Source organism: Salmo salar, chromosome 13 (genome assembly GCF_965601325.2).
Source record: "Salmo salar chromosome 13, fSalSal1, whole genome shotgun sequence".
NCBI lineage: Eukaryota > Metazoa > Chordata > Actinopteri > Salmoniformes > Salmonidae > Salmo > Salmo salar.
Genome location: NC_138303.1, coordinates 92,892,771 through 92,908,059, shown reverse-complemented (window position 1 = coordinate 92,908,059; position 15,289 = coordinate 92,892,771). Strand labels below are relative to the sequence as shown.

At 41.6% G+C, this 15,289-nt stretch overlaps 1 protein-coding gene across 1 annotated transcript; it reads left to right on the top strand.

Moving 5' to 3' along the window:
* The first annotated feature begins 288 nt into the window (after window positions 1-288).
* Window positions 289-14,071, top strand: LOC106568230 (glutathione hydrolase 1 proenzyme). The gene is made up of 13 exons (XM_014138386.3): window positions 289-636; window positions 2,813-2,983; window positions 3,438-3,568; window positions 3,731-3,820; window positions 5,930-6,122; window positions 6,314-6,474; window positions 6,604-6,753; window positions 10,859-10,995; window positions 11,386-11,573; window positions 11,673-11,800; window positions 11,921-12,036; window positions 12,150-12,263; window positions 12,396-14,071. Exons 2-13 carry the CDS (start codon window positions 2,817-2,819, stop codon window positions 12,540-12,542), a joined length of 1,722 nt encoding a protein of 573 aa, XP_013993861.1. The 5' UTR covers window positions 289-636; window positions 2,813-2,816; the 3' UTR covers window positions 12,543-14,071.
* The last annotated feature ends 1,218 nt before the right edge of the window (window positions 14,072-15,289 follow it).

The following is a 15,289-nucleotide window of genomic DNA, read 5'->3' as shown; positions in this document are numbered from 1 at the left end:
TTACGCCCCTGTGGTTTTCTACCCTGGAGTCATGTCAGTTCACCTCTTTGAAATCATCTCCAACAACCATGTTGTTTGATGTGGTTAATACTACAATAGCAGTCTATTTGTTAATAAAGAGATCATTTATTCCATTGTTTAGACATCCAGTCTCTGGTGCAACAAAATAACATCATAGAAGGTCTTATGTTGGTGTTAGTTTGTCAATTATTTCCCTCATAAGCGAGATGGGTTTTATGTTAATGTTTTCTGAATGTGCTCCACTGTTCCTACATTTTTGTAGACACTCTTATCCAGAGATACTTACAGGAGCAGTTAGGGTTAATTAAGTGCCTTGCTGAAGGGCACAGTGACAGATTTTTCACCTAGTCGACTCAGGGATTCAAACCAGTGACTTTTCAGTTTCTGGGCCAATGCTCTTAACCGCTAGGCTACCTACTTCTGTTCCTGTCTGCTTTTTCCAGAGTAACACCAATCGTGCTTTTATGGAGGTGTAGGTTAAAGTTGAACAGCATTGTAATAGTTACACATTGAGAGCTATTGCCTAGATGGTGCTATGTACTGCTCAACTTACTGAGAGGACCGTGACAAAGCCACTGTCAACCAGTCTGTTCCAGAGGCCTGAGAGACACCAAGGTAAGAGGAAGATCTGATCTTTTACTAGTTAGGTGATGGATAGCTAAAAAAAAAGAACGCTATTAAGGCACTGAAGGGAGGAGGTATTATCTGATTCCATTCTTTTGTGTTGTTGGTTTAATTTTTTTGACATCAGGCAGGATGAGCTTCACAGAGGAAGGTTATCGTTTTTTTGTCATGAATCTTGTTCTGGAGGCATCTCTGGAGAGTGGCCACTAGCTGGCACAGCCACAAAGTCATAAAATCTGATTTTAAACCGAACCCTTACCCTAACTTTAACCACACTGCCAACCCTAATGCCGAAGGCTAAACTCAAATTAAAACCAAAAAGGGGAAATCGCTTAGTGCTGTCTCCAGAACAAGACGCATGACAATAAATGTCAACCTGCTTCACAGAGGGGGATTTGCTGCATTAGAGTTTTATGTTTTATGCTTACTGTTCTGATATTGTACACTCTGTATGATGTCTATATGAACTTGTGTCTGTATTCTGTTTGTATGTTGTCTATTGCTGGCAGCACCTTCTCACTACGGAAAATTCTTGGTATGTGTAAATGTTCTTGGAGAATAAAGGTGATTCTGATTCTGATTACAGTGTGCTCACATATACTGTTGCTACAGTTCTGCAGTGAGGTAGGGTTTGATGCAGGCAACACAACAGTGCTTGTAAAAAGGAACAGGTATCTCTGTTATTGGGGAACAGTCAAGTCAATAAATGATTCAGTGTCAATATACACTATATATACAAAAGTATATAAATGAGTGGATATGGCTATTTCAGCCACACCCGTTGCTAACAGGTGTATAAAATTGAGCACACAGCCATGCAATCTCCATAGACAAACATTGACAGAATGGCCTTACTGAAGAACTCAGTGACTTTCAACGTGGCACCGTCATAGGATGCCACCTTTCCAACAAGTCACTTCGTCAAATTTCTGCCCTGCTAGAGCTGCCCCGGTCAACTGTAAGTGCTGTTATTGTGAAGTGGAAACGTCTAGGAGGAGCTGGCCCTGTGTAGATTTAGACTTATGGAATATAAGGAAATTCATTTGGAGTTGGTTTCAGATACTAAAGTAAAGATTGCTAAAATCAAGAAGTTGTTGCTGTCAAGAAGTTGCAGCTCAATACAGTTGTCGCTACTGTGACTGTTGTAGTTACTGTACTCTGTCCAATATCTGTACAGTACACGTTTAGAATAACATGGTGCTATCTAGAACCTAAAGAGTTCTTCGGCTGTCCCCATAGGAGAACCCTTTGAAGAATCCCTTTTGCTTACAGGTAGAACACTTTTGGTTCCATGTGGAACCAGTTTTCTACATGGTTCCATGTAGAACCAATTTTCTTCATGGAACCCAAAAGTGTTCTACCTAGAACCAAAAATGAATTCTACATGGAACAAAAAAACGTACAGCTGAAGAACCCTTTTGCAACCCTTTTTTCTAAGAGTGTACAGTGCAAGCTCTGGAACATTCTCATTAAGGACATCAAAAGGCTCTTATCTGAATTTAAATCACCAACCGGCTAGATTAGATTTATGCAGATCCCCTTTTCAAAATGCGGACACTACCCTCTCATCAATGACACATCTGTGTGACTATACATATTTCACTTTGTTATCGCAACATGTCAAAGCTTGCTATTAGCGTTACTCCAAGGGAAGAATCAAAGTGTTATTATGAAATGTTTTGCTGACTTGTATCAATAATCAAAACCTCTAAGGGTACGTTTACAATGGCAGACAAAAATCTTTCACCAATAATTGGACCCAGATCAGATCTTTTGCCAATAATTGGGCACAGAAATCAGAGTTGGGCTGCCTGTGTAAACACAGTCTCAGATTTCAACAAAATAAACTAGTTAGGAGGAATGTGTATCTTATTGGGTTGAAATACCGAAAGGATTACTAATGAGTTTACTCTCTAGGTAAGGTTAGGAGGACACACTGTTGAGTGAGGTGAGTTGTAATGGCCTGATTTTTATATCTGAACAGAATGTTAGAGAACTTAGCGACAACTCACATTTCATAATTGTGATACACGTTTGAAAAAATCGTCTTTGCTGTTTTTGTATTTTGAGGGTACATTTGTGTGGGAGTGTTTCTGTGTGTTTATACTTGTCTAACTCCCTTCAATTGAGATTGACTCTACTATGATGTCCTGTGTTTTCCTGACAGAAAGATGGTCCATAAGTCCATAGTGGTGGGTCTGGTGGTGCTGCTGGTGGCAGCCGTGAGCACTTTTGTGGGAGTTTTCTGTGGTTTGGGGAGTAGGAGGTCCTCGAATGACCATTCCTACTCAAGGGCTGCCGTGGCAGCCGATGCTGGCCAATGCTCAGAAATCGGCAGGTTAGAATTCTCTCTCACACACAAACACAAACATACTGTACATGTACATACAGTACTAGTCTCAAACGTTTGCACACCGGTGAAATTACTAATTGAAATGTTGTTGTAAACATTCAGATACAATACAAAGATCCCTGTTTCAAAGCACGCTGTCTCAAGCAAGCCTTTAAATAGCAGATACCAGGCTCAAATGTTTCTTTGTCTGAACATAAAAATATGCTCCTTCTTCTGAGTTTATGTATATTCATCCATCATCTCAAATCCTTATGATTTTGTTATCATAATTCATTCTGTCTGTGTAAACTGCCTGCGGTTTCTTCACTAACTAGTGCTTGTGTATGCAAATCAGGGCCACTGAATATAAACTTTTGTCTGTGTGTGTGTGTGTGTGTGTGTGTGTGTGTGTGTGTGTGTGTGTGTGTGTGTGTGTTTGTGTGTCCACTGTAAATCTCAGAGACACGTTGCAGAAAGGGGGCTCTGCAGTGGATGCATCTATTGCTGTCTTGCTGTGTGTTGGGCTGGTGAATGCCCACAGCATGGGCATTGGAGGAGGTCTCTTCTTCACCATCTATAATGCCACAACTGGTAGAGTCTAAGCCCTAATCCTTGACTTAAACCTATACCAACTGTATCTGATGTCAACAAATCCAACATTGACTGGCACAACTGAACTAAAAACAGGAAATGTAATAGCTCACTCCATTGTAACTTGGTGTGATGTAATGATGATTTTGTCTTCCTTCACAGGAAAGGTAGAGACCATTGATTCCAGAGAGACGGCTCCCGCCAACGCAACAGAGGACATGTTTGGGAATAGCACCCAGTTAGCCAAGAAGGGTAATATTTTATCAGTTACCTAACAAAAAGATGAAAGATGCACGTTTACAATGAAAGATGGCCTTGCAATAGAGTCAGAAAACACTGAGATGTGCACTAGTACAGTGAAATTCCTTTCTTGCTAGCTCTTTCCCAACAATGAAGTAATCAATATCAGTAGTACTATTAAATAAAGTAAAGTACTATACTGAACAAAAATAAAAACGCAACATGCAACAATTTCAAAGATTTTACGGAGGTCCAGTTCATATATGAAAATCAGTCAATTGAAATCAATTAATTAGGCCCTAATATATGGATTTCACGTGACTGGTCAGGGTTGCAGCCATGGGTGGGCCTGGGAGGGCGTAGGCTCAGCCAATCAGAATGAGTTTTTCCCCCACCAAAGGGCTTTATCCTCAGCCCGCCCCCATCCCCCCTCAGACGATCCCACAGGTGAACAAGCCAGATGTGGAGGTCCTGGGCTAGTGTGGTTACACATGATCTGCGGTTGTGAGGCCGCTTGGATGTACTGCCAAATTCTCTAAAACGACATTGGATGCAGCTTATGGTAGAGAAATAAACATTAAATTCTCTGGCAACAGCTCTGGTGGACATTCCTGCAATCCGCAAGCAAATTGCATGCTCCCTCAAAACTTGAGACATCCGTGGCATTGTGTTGTGTGACAGAACTGCACATTTTATAGGGGCCTTGTATTGTCCCCAGCACAAGGTGCACATGTGTAATGATCACGCTGTTAATCAGCGTCTTGATATGCCACACCTGTCAGGTGGATGGATTATCTTGGCAAAAGAGAAATGCTCACTAGCACAGACATAAACAAATTTGTGCACAAAATTTGAGAGAAATAAGCTTTTTGTGTGTATGTAACATTTCTAGGATTGCTTATTTCAGCTCAAAACTTTACATTTTTGTTCAGTGTAGAATAAAAACACACAAGAAATAGAAATAAGAAGAACACAAGAAAGTAAGTAAGCGATATTGACAGGTTCAGTGCCAATACCATATTAACAATGTGCAGGGATACTGGAGTGGTAGGGGTAGATACTGTATGTATAGGGGAAGGTGACTAGGCATCAGGATATGATAAATGGAGTAGCAGCAACTTATATAATGATTGTGTGTTTGTGTGTGTAGTGTCAGTATGAATGCGTGTTGTGTGTGTGTGTGTGTTGGAGTGTGAGTGAGTGTGTAGAGGCCTGTGAGTGTGCATAGAGTCCATAGCAGGCAGTGATGCAGTCAAGATGCTCTCAATGGTGCTGCTGTAGAACTTTTTGTAGAACGTTTTGAGGATTTGAGGTCCTATGCCAAATCTTTTCATCCTCCTGAGGAGGTGCTGCCGTGTCCTCTTAATGACTGTGTGTGTGTGTATGGACCATTTTAAGTCCTTAGTGATTTGGACACCAAATAACTTGAGGCTCTTGACCCGCTCCACTACAGCTCCCCCTGTTTCCTGTAGTGCACAATAAGCTCCTTGGCCTTGTTGATGTTGAGGGAGAGGTTGTTGATCAGTCCAACCACTGTCGTGTCGTCAGGAAACTCGATGATTGTGTTGGATTCGTGGGTGGCTACGCAGTCGTGGGTGAACAGGGAGTACAGGAGGGGTCTAAGCACACACCCCTGTGGGGCTCTCATGTTGAGGGTCAGCATGGCGGAGGTTTTGTTTCCTACCCTCAGGAAGTCTAGGATCCAGTTGCAGTGGGAGGTGTTCAGTCCCGGGGTCCCGGGGTCCTGAACACGGAGCTGTAGTCAATGAACAGCATTCTCACATAGGTATTCCTTTTATCTGCTGTAGGTGGGCGAGGACAGTGTGGAGTGCAATTGAGATTGCATCGTCTAACGATCTGTTGGGGTGGTATGCAAATTGGAGTGGGTCTAGGGTGTCTGGGATGATGGAGTTGATGTATGCCATAACCAGCCTTTCAAAGCACTTCATGATTACAGATGTGAGTGCTACAAGGCGATAGTCATTGTGGCAGGTACCCTTAAAGTTCTTGGGAACAGGAATGAAGAGTAGTACATTAGAGAAGATCAAAAGCTGCACTCAAACCTATCATCTTCCAATATATCCTTTCACAATCTGTTACATTACGTGTAACATTTGGCAGGAGGGTTGTCCATCGCCATACCAGGGGAGATCCGTGGGTATGAGATGGCACACAAACGCCATGGAAAATTGCCATGGAGAGAGCTTTTCCAGCCTGCAATCCAGTTGGCACGGAAAGGCTTTCCTTTGGGCAGGGCATTGGCCACCGCTATTTCCAAGAACAGGGAAACCATCATCTGTGACACAGCTTTATGGTGAGAATGCCTACAAGGGAGACGTAATATGGAGTGACGATCTGAGTTACTGTTCAGAGGGTAAAGTTTTAAAATGAGAACATACTGTATATCCCCTGCTGATGATTTATGCCCTTATAGGCAAACATGAGAGCTCAGTGTCTCGTATGTTGTCTCTGACATGACATCTCTGTTTTTGGTCTCTCTTTCAGTGAGGTGTTTTGTGACAAAAACGGTAGCATCCTTAAGGAAAATGACACCATCACCTTTCCTAAACTCGCTGACACCTATGAAATAATAGCAAATGAGGGACCTAATGCTTTTTACGAAGGGCCGCTGGCAGAGAACCTTGTGAAGGACATTCAGGCTTCAAGTTGGTTTCTCCCTTATATCTACCAAATATGAACAAACTGTAATTTTGATAGAATTTCATTCAGGGTCTGCTGGCTGTACGTGTTACAGAAACAGTATCTTATTGACTGTTTACTGGTATGTGTTTCAGATGGTATCATCACACTGGATGACCTAAAGAAATACAAGCCTTTTTTGGATGAGAATCCTCTCAATGCTACTGTGGGGGAGTACACCATGTTTGTACCCAACGCCCCCGCCAGTGGCCCTGTCCTGTCCCTCATACTCAACATCCTGGATGGTAAGCCTTCCCACTGATGTCACAGAGTTGTATTCAAGATCAAACTGTGGGTCACATTTGGACAGCCTATGCTACATTATACGTGTATAAGGACCAAAGATAATTGTTTCCGAGCCATCACACCTGAGGCGCTCTGCTCTGCAGGCCCGATGCTCCGTAAGCACTGTTCACGTAAGAAAATGATGTTGTTCATTTATATTATAGCAGCCCTGGTTTACAGTGGCTTACGAAAGTATACACCCCCCTTGGCATTTTTCCTATTTTGTTGCCTTACAACCTGGAATTAAAATAGATTTTGGGGGGTTTTGTATCATTTGATTTATACAACATGCCCACCACTTTGAAGATGCTAAATATTTTTTCTTGTGAAACAAACAACAAATAAGACAAAAAAACAGAACTTGAGCTTGCATAACTATTCACCCCCCAAAGTCAATACTTTGTAGAGCCACCTTTTGCAGCAATTACAGCTGCAAGTCTCTTGGGCTATGTCTCTATAAGTTTGGCACATCTAGCCACTAGGATTTTTGTCCATTCTTCAAGGCAAAACTGCTCCAGCTCCTTCAAGTTGGATGGGTTCCACTGGTGTACAGCAATCTTTAAGTCATACCACAGATTCTCAATTGGATCGAGGTCTGGGCTTGGACTACGCCATTCCAAGACATTTAAATGTTTCCCCTTAAACCACTCAAGTGTTGCTTTAGCAGTATGCTTAGGGTCATTGTCCTGCTGAAAAGGTGAACCTCCGTCCCAGTCTCCAATCTCTGGAAGACTGAAACAGGTTTCCCTCAAGAATTTTCCTATATTTAGCGCCATCTATCATTCCTTCAATTCTGACCAGTTTCCCAGTCCCTGCCAATGAAAAACATCCCCATAACATGATGCTGCCACCACCATGCTTCAATGTGGGGATGGTGTTCTCGGGGTGATGACAGGTGTTGGGTTTGTGCCAGACATAGCATTTTCCTTGATAGCCAAAAAGCTACATTTTAGACTCATCTGACAAGAGTACCTTCTTCCATATGTTTGGGGAGTCTCCCACATGCCTTTTGGCGAACACCAAACGTGTTTACTTATTTTTTTCTTTAAGCAATGGCTTTTTTCTGGCCACTTTTCTGTAGAGCCCAGCTCAGTGGAGTGTATAGCTTAAAGTGGTCCTATGGACAGATACTCCAATCTCCGCTGTGGAGCTTTGCAGCTCCTTCAGGGTTATCTTTGGTCTCTTTGTTGCCTCTCTGATTAATGCCCTCCTTACCTTGTCTGTGAGTTTTGGTGGGCGGCCCTCTCTTGGCAGGTTTGTTGTGGTGCCATATTCTTTCAATTTTTTAATAATGGATTTAATGGTGCTCTGTGGGATGTTCAAATTTTTGGATTTTTTTTTATAACCCAACCCTGATCTGTAGTTCTCCACAACAATGTCCCTGACTTGTTTGGAGAGCTCCTTGGTCTTTATTGTGCCCCTTGCTTAGTGTTGTTGCAGACTCTGGGGCCTTTCAGAACAGGTGTATATATACTGAGATCATGTGACAGATCATGTGACACTTAGAATCCCCCCTATGTGGACTTTATTTAACTAATTATGTCACTTCTGAAGGTAATTGGTTGCACCAGATCTTATTTAGCGGCTTCAGAGCAAAGGGGGTGAATACATATGCACGCACCACTTTTCTGTTTTGAATTATTTTGAATTTTTTTAAACATGTTATTATTTTCATTTCATGTCACCAATTTGGACTATTTTGTGTATGTCCATTACATGTAATCCAAATAAAAATCCATTTAAATTACAGGTTGTAATGCAACAAAATAGGAAAAAGCCAAGGGGGATGAATACTTTTGCAAGGCACTGTATCTTATCCTATTACTGTGTGCACCATACATGTATAGCTCTCTTGTCCATGCAAATTAAGATAGATAACCATCTTTTGTTCGTGGTGGTGCTGCTGACTGACCAGTTATTGGGGTGTAGAAATAAACCTCCTCTTTCAAGCTCTGTTTCAGCTCCACATTCCTGTAGGGTCTATTGGATATCCTGTCTGGGTTAGGGGGCAGTATTTTCACGGCCGGATGAAAAACATACCCAATTTAAACAGGTTACTACTCTGGCCCAGAAACTAGAATATGCATATTATTAGTAGATTTGGATAGAAAACACTCTGAAGTTTCTAAAACTGTTTGAATTGTGTCTGTGAGTATAAAATAACTCATATGGCAGGCAAAAACCTGAGAAAATTCCAAGCAGGAAGTGGAAAGTCTGAGAATTGTAGTTCTTCTTTTGATTCTCTTTCGAAACTACAGTGTCTGTGGGGTGACGTTGCACTTCCTAAGGCTTCCATTGGCTGTCTAAAGCCTTCAGAAAGTGGTTTGAGCATTTTCCTGTCACTGGGCAGATAATAGGAGCTCAGTTACTGAGTGGTCTGCCTGGCAACAAAGGGATTGGATATGCTCGGTCCCGCGAACGCGCCCCTGCTTCTTTTTCTTCTTGAATGAATATGCTATTGTCCGGTTGGAATATTATCGCAATTTTACGTTAAAAATACCATAAAGTTTGATTTTAAACAGCGTTTGACATGCTTCTAAGTACAGTAATGGAACATTTTGACTTTTCGTCTCTCGTTCCGCACTCGCGCGTTATGCCTTTGGATAAGTGATCTGTACGCACGAACAAAACGGCGGTATTTGTACATAAATATGGATTATTTCGAACAAAAACAACATTTCTTGTGGAAGTAGCAGTCCTGGGAGTGCATTCTGACGAAGATCAGCAAAGGTAAGAGAATATTTCTAATACTAATTCTGAGTTTAGGTTGCCCCGAACTTGGCGGGTGTCTGAATAGCTCACCGTGATGGCTGAGCTATGTACTCAGAATATTGAAAAATGTGCTTTCTCCGTAAAGCTATTTTAAAATCTGACACAGTGGTTGCATCCAGGGGTAGTCTATCTATAATTCTTAAAATAATTGTTATATATTTTGTCAACGTTTATGATGAGTATTTTTGGAAATTGATGTGCACATTCATCGAACGTTTTGGTGGGAATACATTTTCTGAACATCACGCGCCAATGTAAAATGCTGTTTTTGGATATAAATATGAACTTTATCGAACAAAACATACATGTATTGTGTAACATAATGTCCTAGGAGTGTCATCTGATGTAGATCGTCAAAGGTTAGTGCTTCATTTAGCTGTGTTTTGGGTTTTATTGACACATGTCCTTGCTTGGAAAATGGCTGTGTGATTATTTTTGTCTATGTCCTCTCCTAACATAATCTAATGTTTTGCTTTCGCTGTAAAGCCTTTTTGAAATCGGACAATGTGGTTCGATTAACGAGAAGTTTATCTTTAAAATGGTGTAAAATAGTTGTATGTTTGAGAAAGTTGAATTATGACATTTTGTTGTTTTTGAATTTTCCGCCCTGATATTTCATTGGCTGTGTCCCGCAGGTGGGACACTGACGTCCCACCTAGCCCATAGAAGATATATAGTCCATAGATGTCCTCCTCCAGACTTCCTCTCTCTGCTGGTACCCAGTACAATGGCTATATAATGTGACAGTGTTTGTCTCAGAGGATTAGATGAAAGCCTTATTCCAGAGTAATTAAACTGCCTGAACCTACTCTTCCTGTGGCTCCTCTGCCTGGCCACCCACTCACTGTGGCCCCCTGTCTCTACCGCAAACTCTAATCTTTCCAATTTACCTCTAATTGGACACAGATGAGTGGCGAGGGAATCATATAACACTGGCATGTCAGGGCCCGCTCAAGCCCTTCATCCTGACGGTTCACCATGACTTCTGCTACTGCTTGTCAGCTGAAATCCATCAAATATTTCCATTTGGTTTTAGCTTTCTTTCCTTTCTCCCATCCTCTCCTCCTCTACGGCTGTGAACTGAAACAGTTATAACACTGATAGACAGGGACTGGGAGACAGAATGAACAGTACATTTATATTGAGCTTTTACTGTATATGGGTAAAACCTTTTCAATGTCCACTTCAGAGTCAAAGTGTATATTGACGTGGTCAAATTAAATGTACTGTATTATTGTTTAATAAATGTAGGGATGGTAGCAGTGGTTGATTACCAGGTGTTCTCCCATGCAGGATACAACTTCACCTCAGACAGTGTCTCCAGCACTGAGAAGAAGATCCTCACGTACCACCGCATGGTCGAGGCCTTCCGTTTCGCCTATGCCAAGCGAAGCATGCTGGGAGATCCACAATTCCTCTGCATCTCTGATGTAACTCTCATCCCCATCTTTCCCAGAGCTTATATTGAATAGTTCTCTAATAGGATGTCTCTACTAGATGTATACTCTTTCAAGAATTTACTCCAATCAGTCACTTACTAATCATATTCAATCAACGGGTCCTAGTATGTGTTGAAACGTCATGTTCATGTTCGTTGGAAACAGAGTAAATATGGATATGCTCATATAAGAGAGTTGATTAGACTATTGATTGAAATCAGTCAGCCCAGAGACACTATTTGTAAAGCTGCTATGTTGAAATTTCAGTAAATGCAAACCAGTCCAACTTCAACATTCTACACTGTTCTGTATGGTTGTTTCTATGAATGGGCATTCATTTGAATGGTAGAGCCTCATTCTCCTGTCCCCTCACCTCTTCAGCTCATCCACAACATGACCTCAGATTACTTTGCCGATGCCCTCCGTCAGAAGATTACAGATGATACCACCCATCCCATGAACTACTATGAGCCGGAGTACTTTGTCCCCGAGAACCATGGGACAGCACATCTGTCTGTGGTGGCAGAGGACGGGAGTGCAGTGGCAGCCACCAGCACCATAAACCATTTGTAAGAATCAAGTCGATCAAGTTGATAATTTTTTTTTTACTGGAGTAATCCTCATTACTCACCTGTCTTCATTATCTTTCTGTTCTACTTCCTCCCTAGGTTTGGCTCCAAAGTCATGTCGCATTCTACAGGAATCCTCCTCAACAATGAGATGGATGACTTCAGCTCCCCCCTCATCACGAATGGATATGGAGTGCCTCCTTCACCAAACAACTTCATCAGACCAGGTAAAGGGTTCATCTGACTACAGACACAAGTTTTCAGTGCATCAGCCGACTCGGATAACCAGAAATCGGTACTTGATGGTGGATCTGGATGGACCTAACTCCCTAGTTGTCTCTCTCCAGGTAAGAGGCCCTTGTCCTCTATGTGTCCAGTCATTCTCTTTGACAAGGGGAGCAAGGAAGTCAAGATGGTGGTGGGGGGCTCAGGAGGAACAAAGATCACCACGGCAACTGCCACGGTGAACCAGGCTACCATGCCCTTTCATTGCTGTGTGAAAATACTCTTTAATTCTTTCTTTGCATTCCACCAAGATGTCGTCTGTGACTGAATAGTTGGCTGTTCGTTCTGCAGGTGATTCTCAATGCGCTGTTCTTTAACCAAGACCTGAAGAAAGCTGTGGCAGATCCCAGAATCCACAACCAGCTGAGTCCCAACACCACACTGGGAGAGCCCGGGTTTGACGAGGTGGGTTAAATGGCTGACGATAGTCAATACACATGCCCTACAGTGTGTCAGGATCGTGGCTGGTTATCATGCTAGTGATGCAGGGTGTCTATTTGAATAGGAGTTTCAGTGTTCTATATGCTTTGCTTACAGAGGGTGATGGATGGTCTGGCCTTGAAGAACCATGAGACAGAGTTCCTGACAGCCACAGGTGCTGTGGTTCAGGCAGTGGTGCGCCAGGGGGACCGGCTTCATGCTGAATCTGACCCCAGGAAGTGGGGCTATACCGCTGGGTACTGAGACCAACCACACGAGCCCGCTTCTAGGGCTGGGAATTGCCAGGGACCTCACAATACGATATCACGATACTTAGGTGCCGATATATGTATACGATTCCCACAATTATATATTTATTGTGATTCGATACTGCAATTTTATGTTCCAAACATATTGCTCACGATATGTCTACTGCAGAGAGACAAAAGACACCATGAGAAAATGAGTTTTAATCAGTCATGGAAATAAAAAGTGCTGAAACCATGTCAGCTCACTATTTAAAAAGATGGAGAACAACCTATAAGATTAAAAATACCAGAGTTTTGGCACAGGTAAGCCGACTAGCTCTAGCTAAAGCTCCCTAATTTTTCCCAAATCAATACTTGGAGTCAAAGTATCAATATAACATTGTCCAAAATAATAGCGATATGTAACTGTACAGATTTTTTCCACCATCATTACCTGCTCCCTCAAACTGAGACCCATACAGACATCCCAGTTTACACATACTGAGACCCATACACACAGCCATGCTTCCACAGACAGGCTGGCTGACTAGGCATCCGATTCAGATGAAAACCACCTCCCACAGACTATATTACAAACCAACAGAAACGTACACACATTCCTCTCCTCATCTCGGTAATGACCTACAACCTATGACCTTAGTCCTCTCTGGTAAACCAGGTCCACCTTTCATTGGTGTCATAATGTGGAGAGAAACTACCCTCCAACGTCTCCTCTCTTATCCTGTCTTTGATGACCAAGTATACCTCAGTCTGATATACAGAAATAGAGCAATTCATTATCCACAGTTCTCCTCCACTTCACTTTAATTTGATTATTATTCGCTACTGTCTGTACCATCTCAATATTTCATATTCCAATTAACAGTGCCATCTCTATATTCATGTTTGTCTTTCATCGGTCAGAATAGGAAAGGTAACGACTGGTGCTTTTATTTTGAGATTATTATCATCATCAGAGTTTGCCTAATATATATATCATTTGTGTTGCTTTTGAGAAGACTTGCTATTAGTTCAAGATCAATCATTTACAATATATATCCATAGAACAGTTTAAGGATGTAATGTTCACAAGACTACAACAATTTGATCAGCATTGACCAACAATGAAAACACAGGTAATCAGACAGAGTTTCAAAGAGTAAAAGAGGGCTTACTTCAGGGTGTAATTGTTCTCACATGTGAACATGTAAACATATTTATTGATGATCATCTCGTAAGGTGTTCCATTGTCACGCCCTGACCTATTAGAGCTGTTTTTCTCTGTTTAGTTAGGTCAGGGTGTGATATGGGGTGGGCATTCTATGTGTTGTGTTTCTATGTTTTGGCCGGGTATGGTTTCCAATCAGAGGCAGCTGTCTATCGTTGTCTCTGATTGGGAGCCATACTTAGGCAGCCTTTTTCCACCTGGTTTGTGTGGGTAGTTGTTTTCTGTTTCGTGTATGTCACCTGACAGAACTGTTGGCTGTCATTTTGTTTCTTTGTCAAAGTGTTTCGTTTTCATTAAATATAATTATGAGCACTCAACACGCTGCGCCTTGGTCCCCTCTATACGACGCCCGTTACATCCATAACATTTATTCCACAAAAATGTATTTACTTTATCAATTTTTTTTTGGACAGTAAACATGACACCTTGATTTATATTCCACAAAATATGTTAGGAAATTATGTCAACATGAAAGCATATGTAAAGCAACTCTTCTCAGTGCCACTCAGGGGTATAGTGAATGTGTAACAGACTATACACTTTAACCAAATATAGCAAAAAGGGACAATGTCTGTTAGAAAATATTTAACCTGTCTATTGTCTTTGGCATCACATTTTGGACATAGTACATGTACTATGGTCAATGGGAAAATGTGTATGTGGGGATGAATTAACCTACTGTAAAAGGCAGGGGCGAAAATCTGATATCAACTTTGGGGGGGACAATTACATGAAATTTTCTCAATAGCAATTCCTGAGGGGGACACCAAAAGTAGTGCTGTAACACATAGCCTACATTGTAATATGGTAAATGTATATTGAGGAACCAAAGAAATAAGGTGTTTGCCGTACTCCTAACTACCGGTACCCAAAACTACACAACTACTCACAACAGCAATACCATTGCCTTTAACAAATCTTAGTTCAGTCACCAGTTTAAGTTGAGAGTGGGGGTATCCATGGCATTTTCCAATTATGTTCCTATTTTACAAGTCAAAAAAATTGAGAACCTTTCATAATGTTGCCAAACAAAGACTCAACAAACTTACCTGAGACTCCCTGTCTCTGCCAGTCTGTCCCTGCATATCTGTCCCCAACTCTGCTGTCTGTGTGCCATCTGTTGCCTGCTCTGCCTAATGACATCATTGTGAAACATTTCCATTAGAATTTCATTTCTTTCTTATGAACATTTTATCAACTAGTCTTTGAGATATTAGGCTACTAGGGTTCTTACTTTGCGTTTTGGTGTACTGAAAAATACTCTGATGTCCGTCTTTTATTTTTCTGCCATTTTTCTACCTGGCTGGCTGGCTACACACACACATAGTGTGTAGGTTATTTACAGTAGGAGATGGGCTTCTGTCATCTTATCTTTTATCATTCTATTTGGGCTTCGAGCTAAAAGGTAGCTAGCAAATGTGAAATGGATTAAAATGACAAGAGTTGACAGCTGTATGAGTTCACCATTTACACAACATATGCTGCAACCTTTTGTAATTTTAATAGTTTGTTTCATATTGGCTGGCTTCCAACAA

What these genes read in the sequence shown, in the direction of transcription:
- LOC106568230 (XM_014138386.3), top strand. Translation starts at nt 2,817, where the DNA reads ATGGTCCATAAGTCCATAGTGGTGGGTCTGGTGGTGCTGCTGGTGGCA. An exon ending in CATCTATAATGCCACAACTG is followed by an intron (nt 3,569 to 3,730) that starts GTAGAGTCTAAG and finishes CTTCCTTCACAG; the next exon opens with GAAAGGTAGAGACCATTGAT. An exon ending in CATACTCAACATCCTGGATG is followed by an intron (nt 6,754 to 10,858) that starts GTAAGCCTTCCC and finishes TCTCCCATGCAG; the next exon opens with GATACAACTTCACCTCAGAC.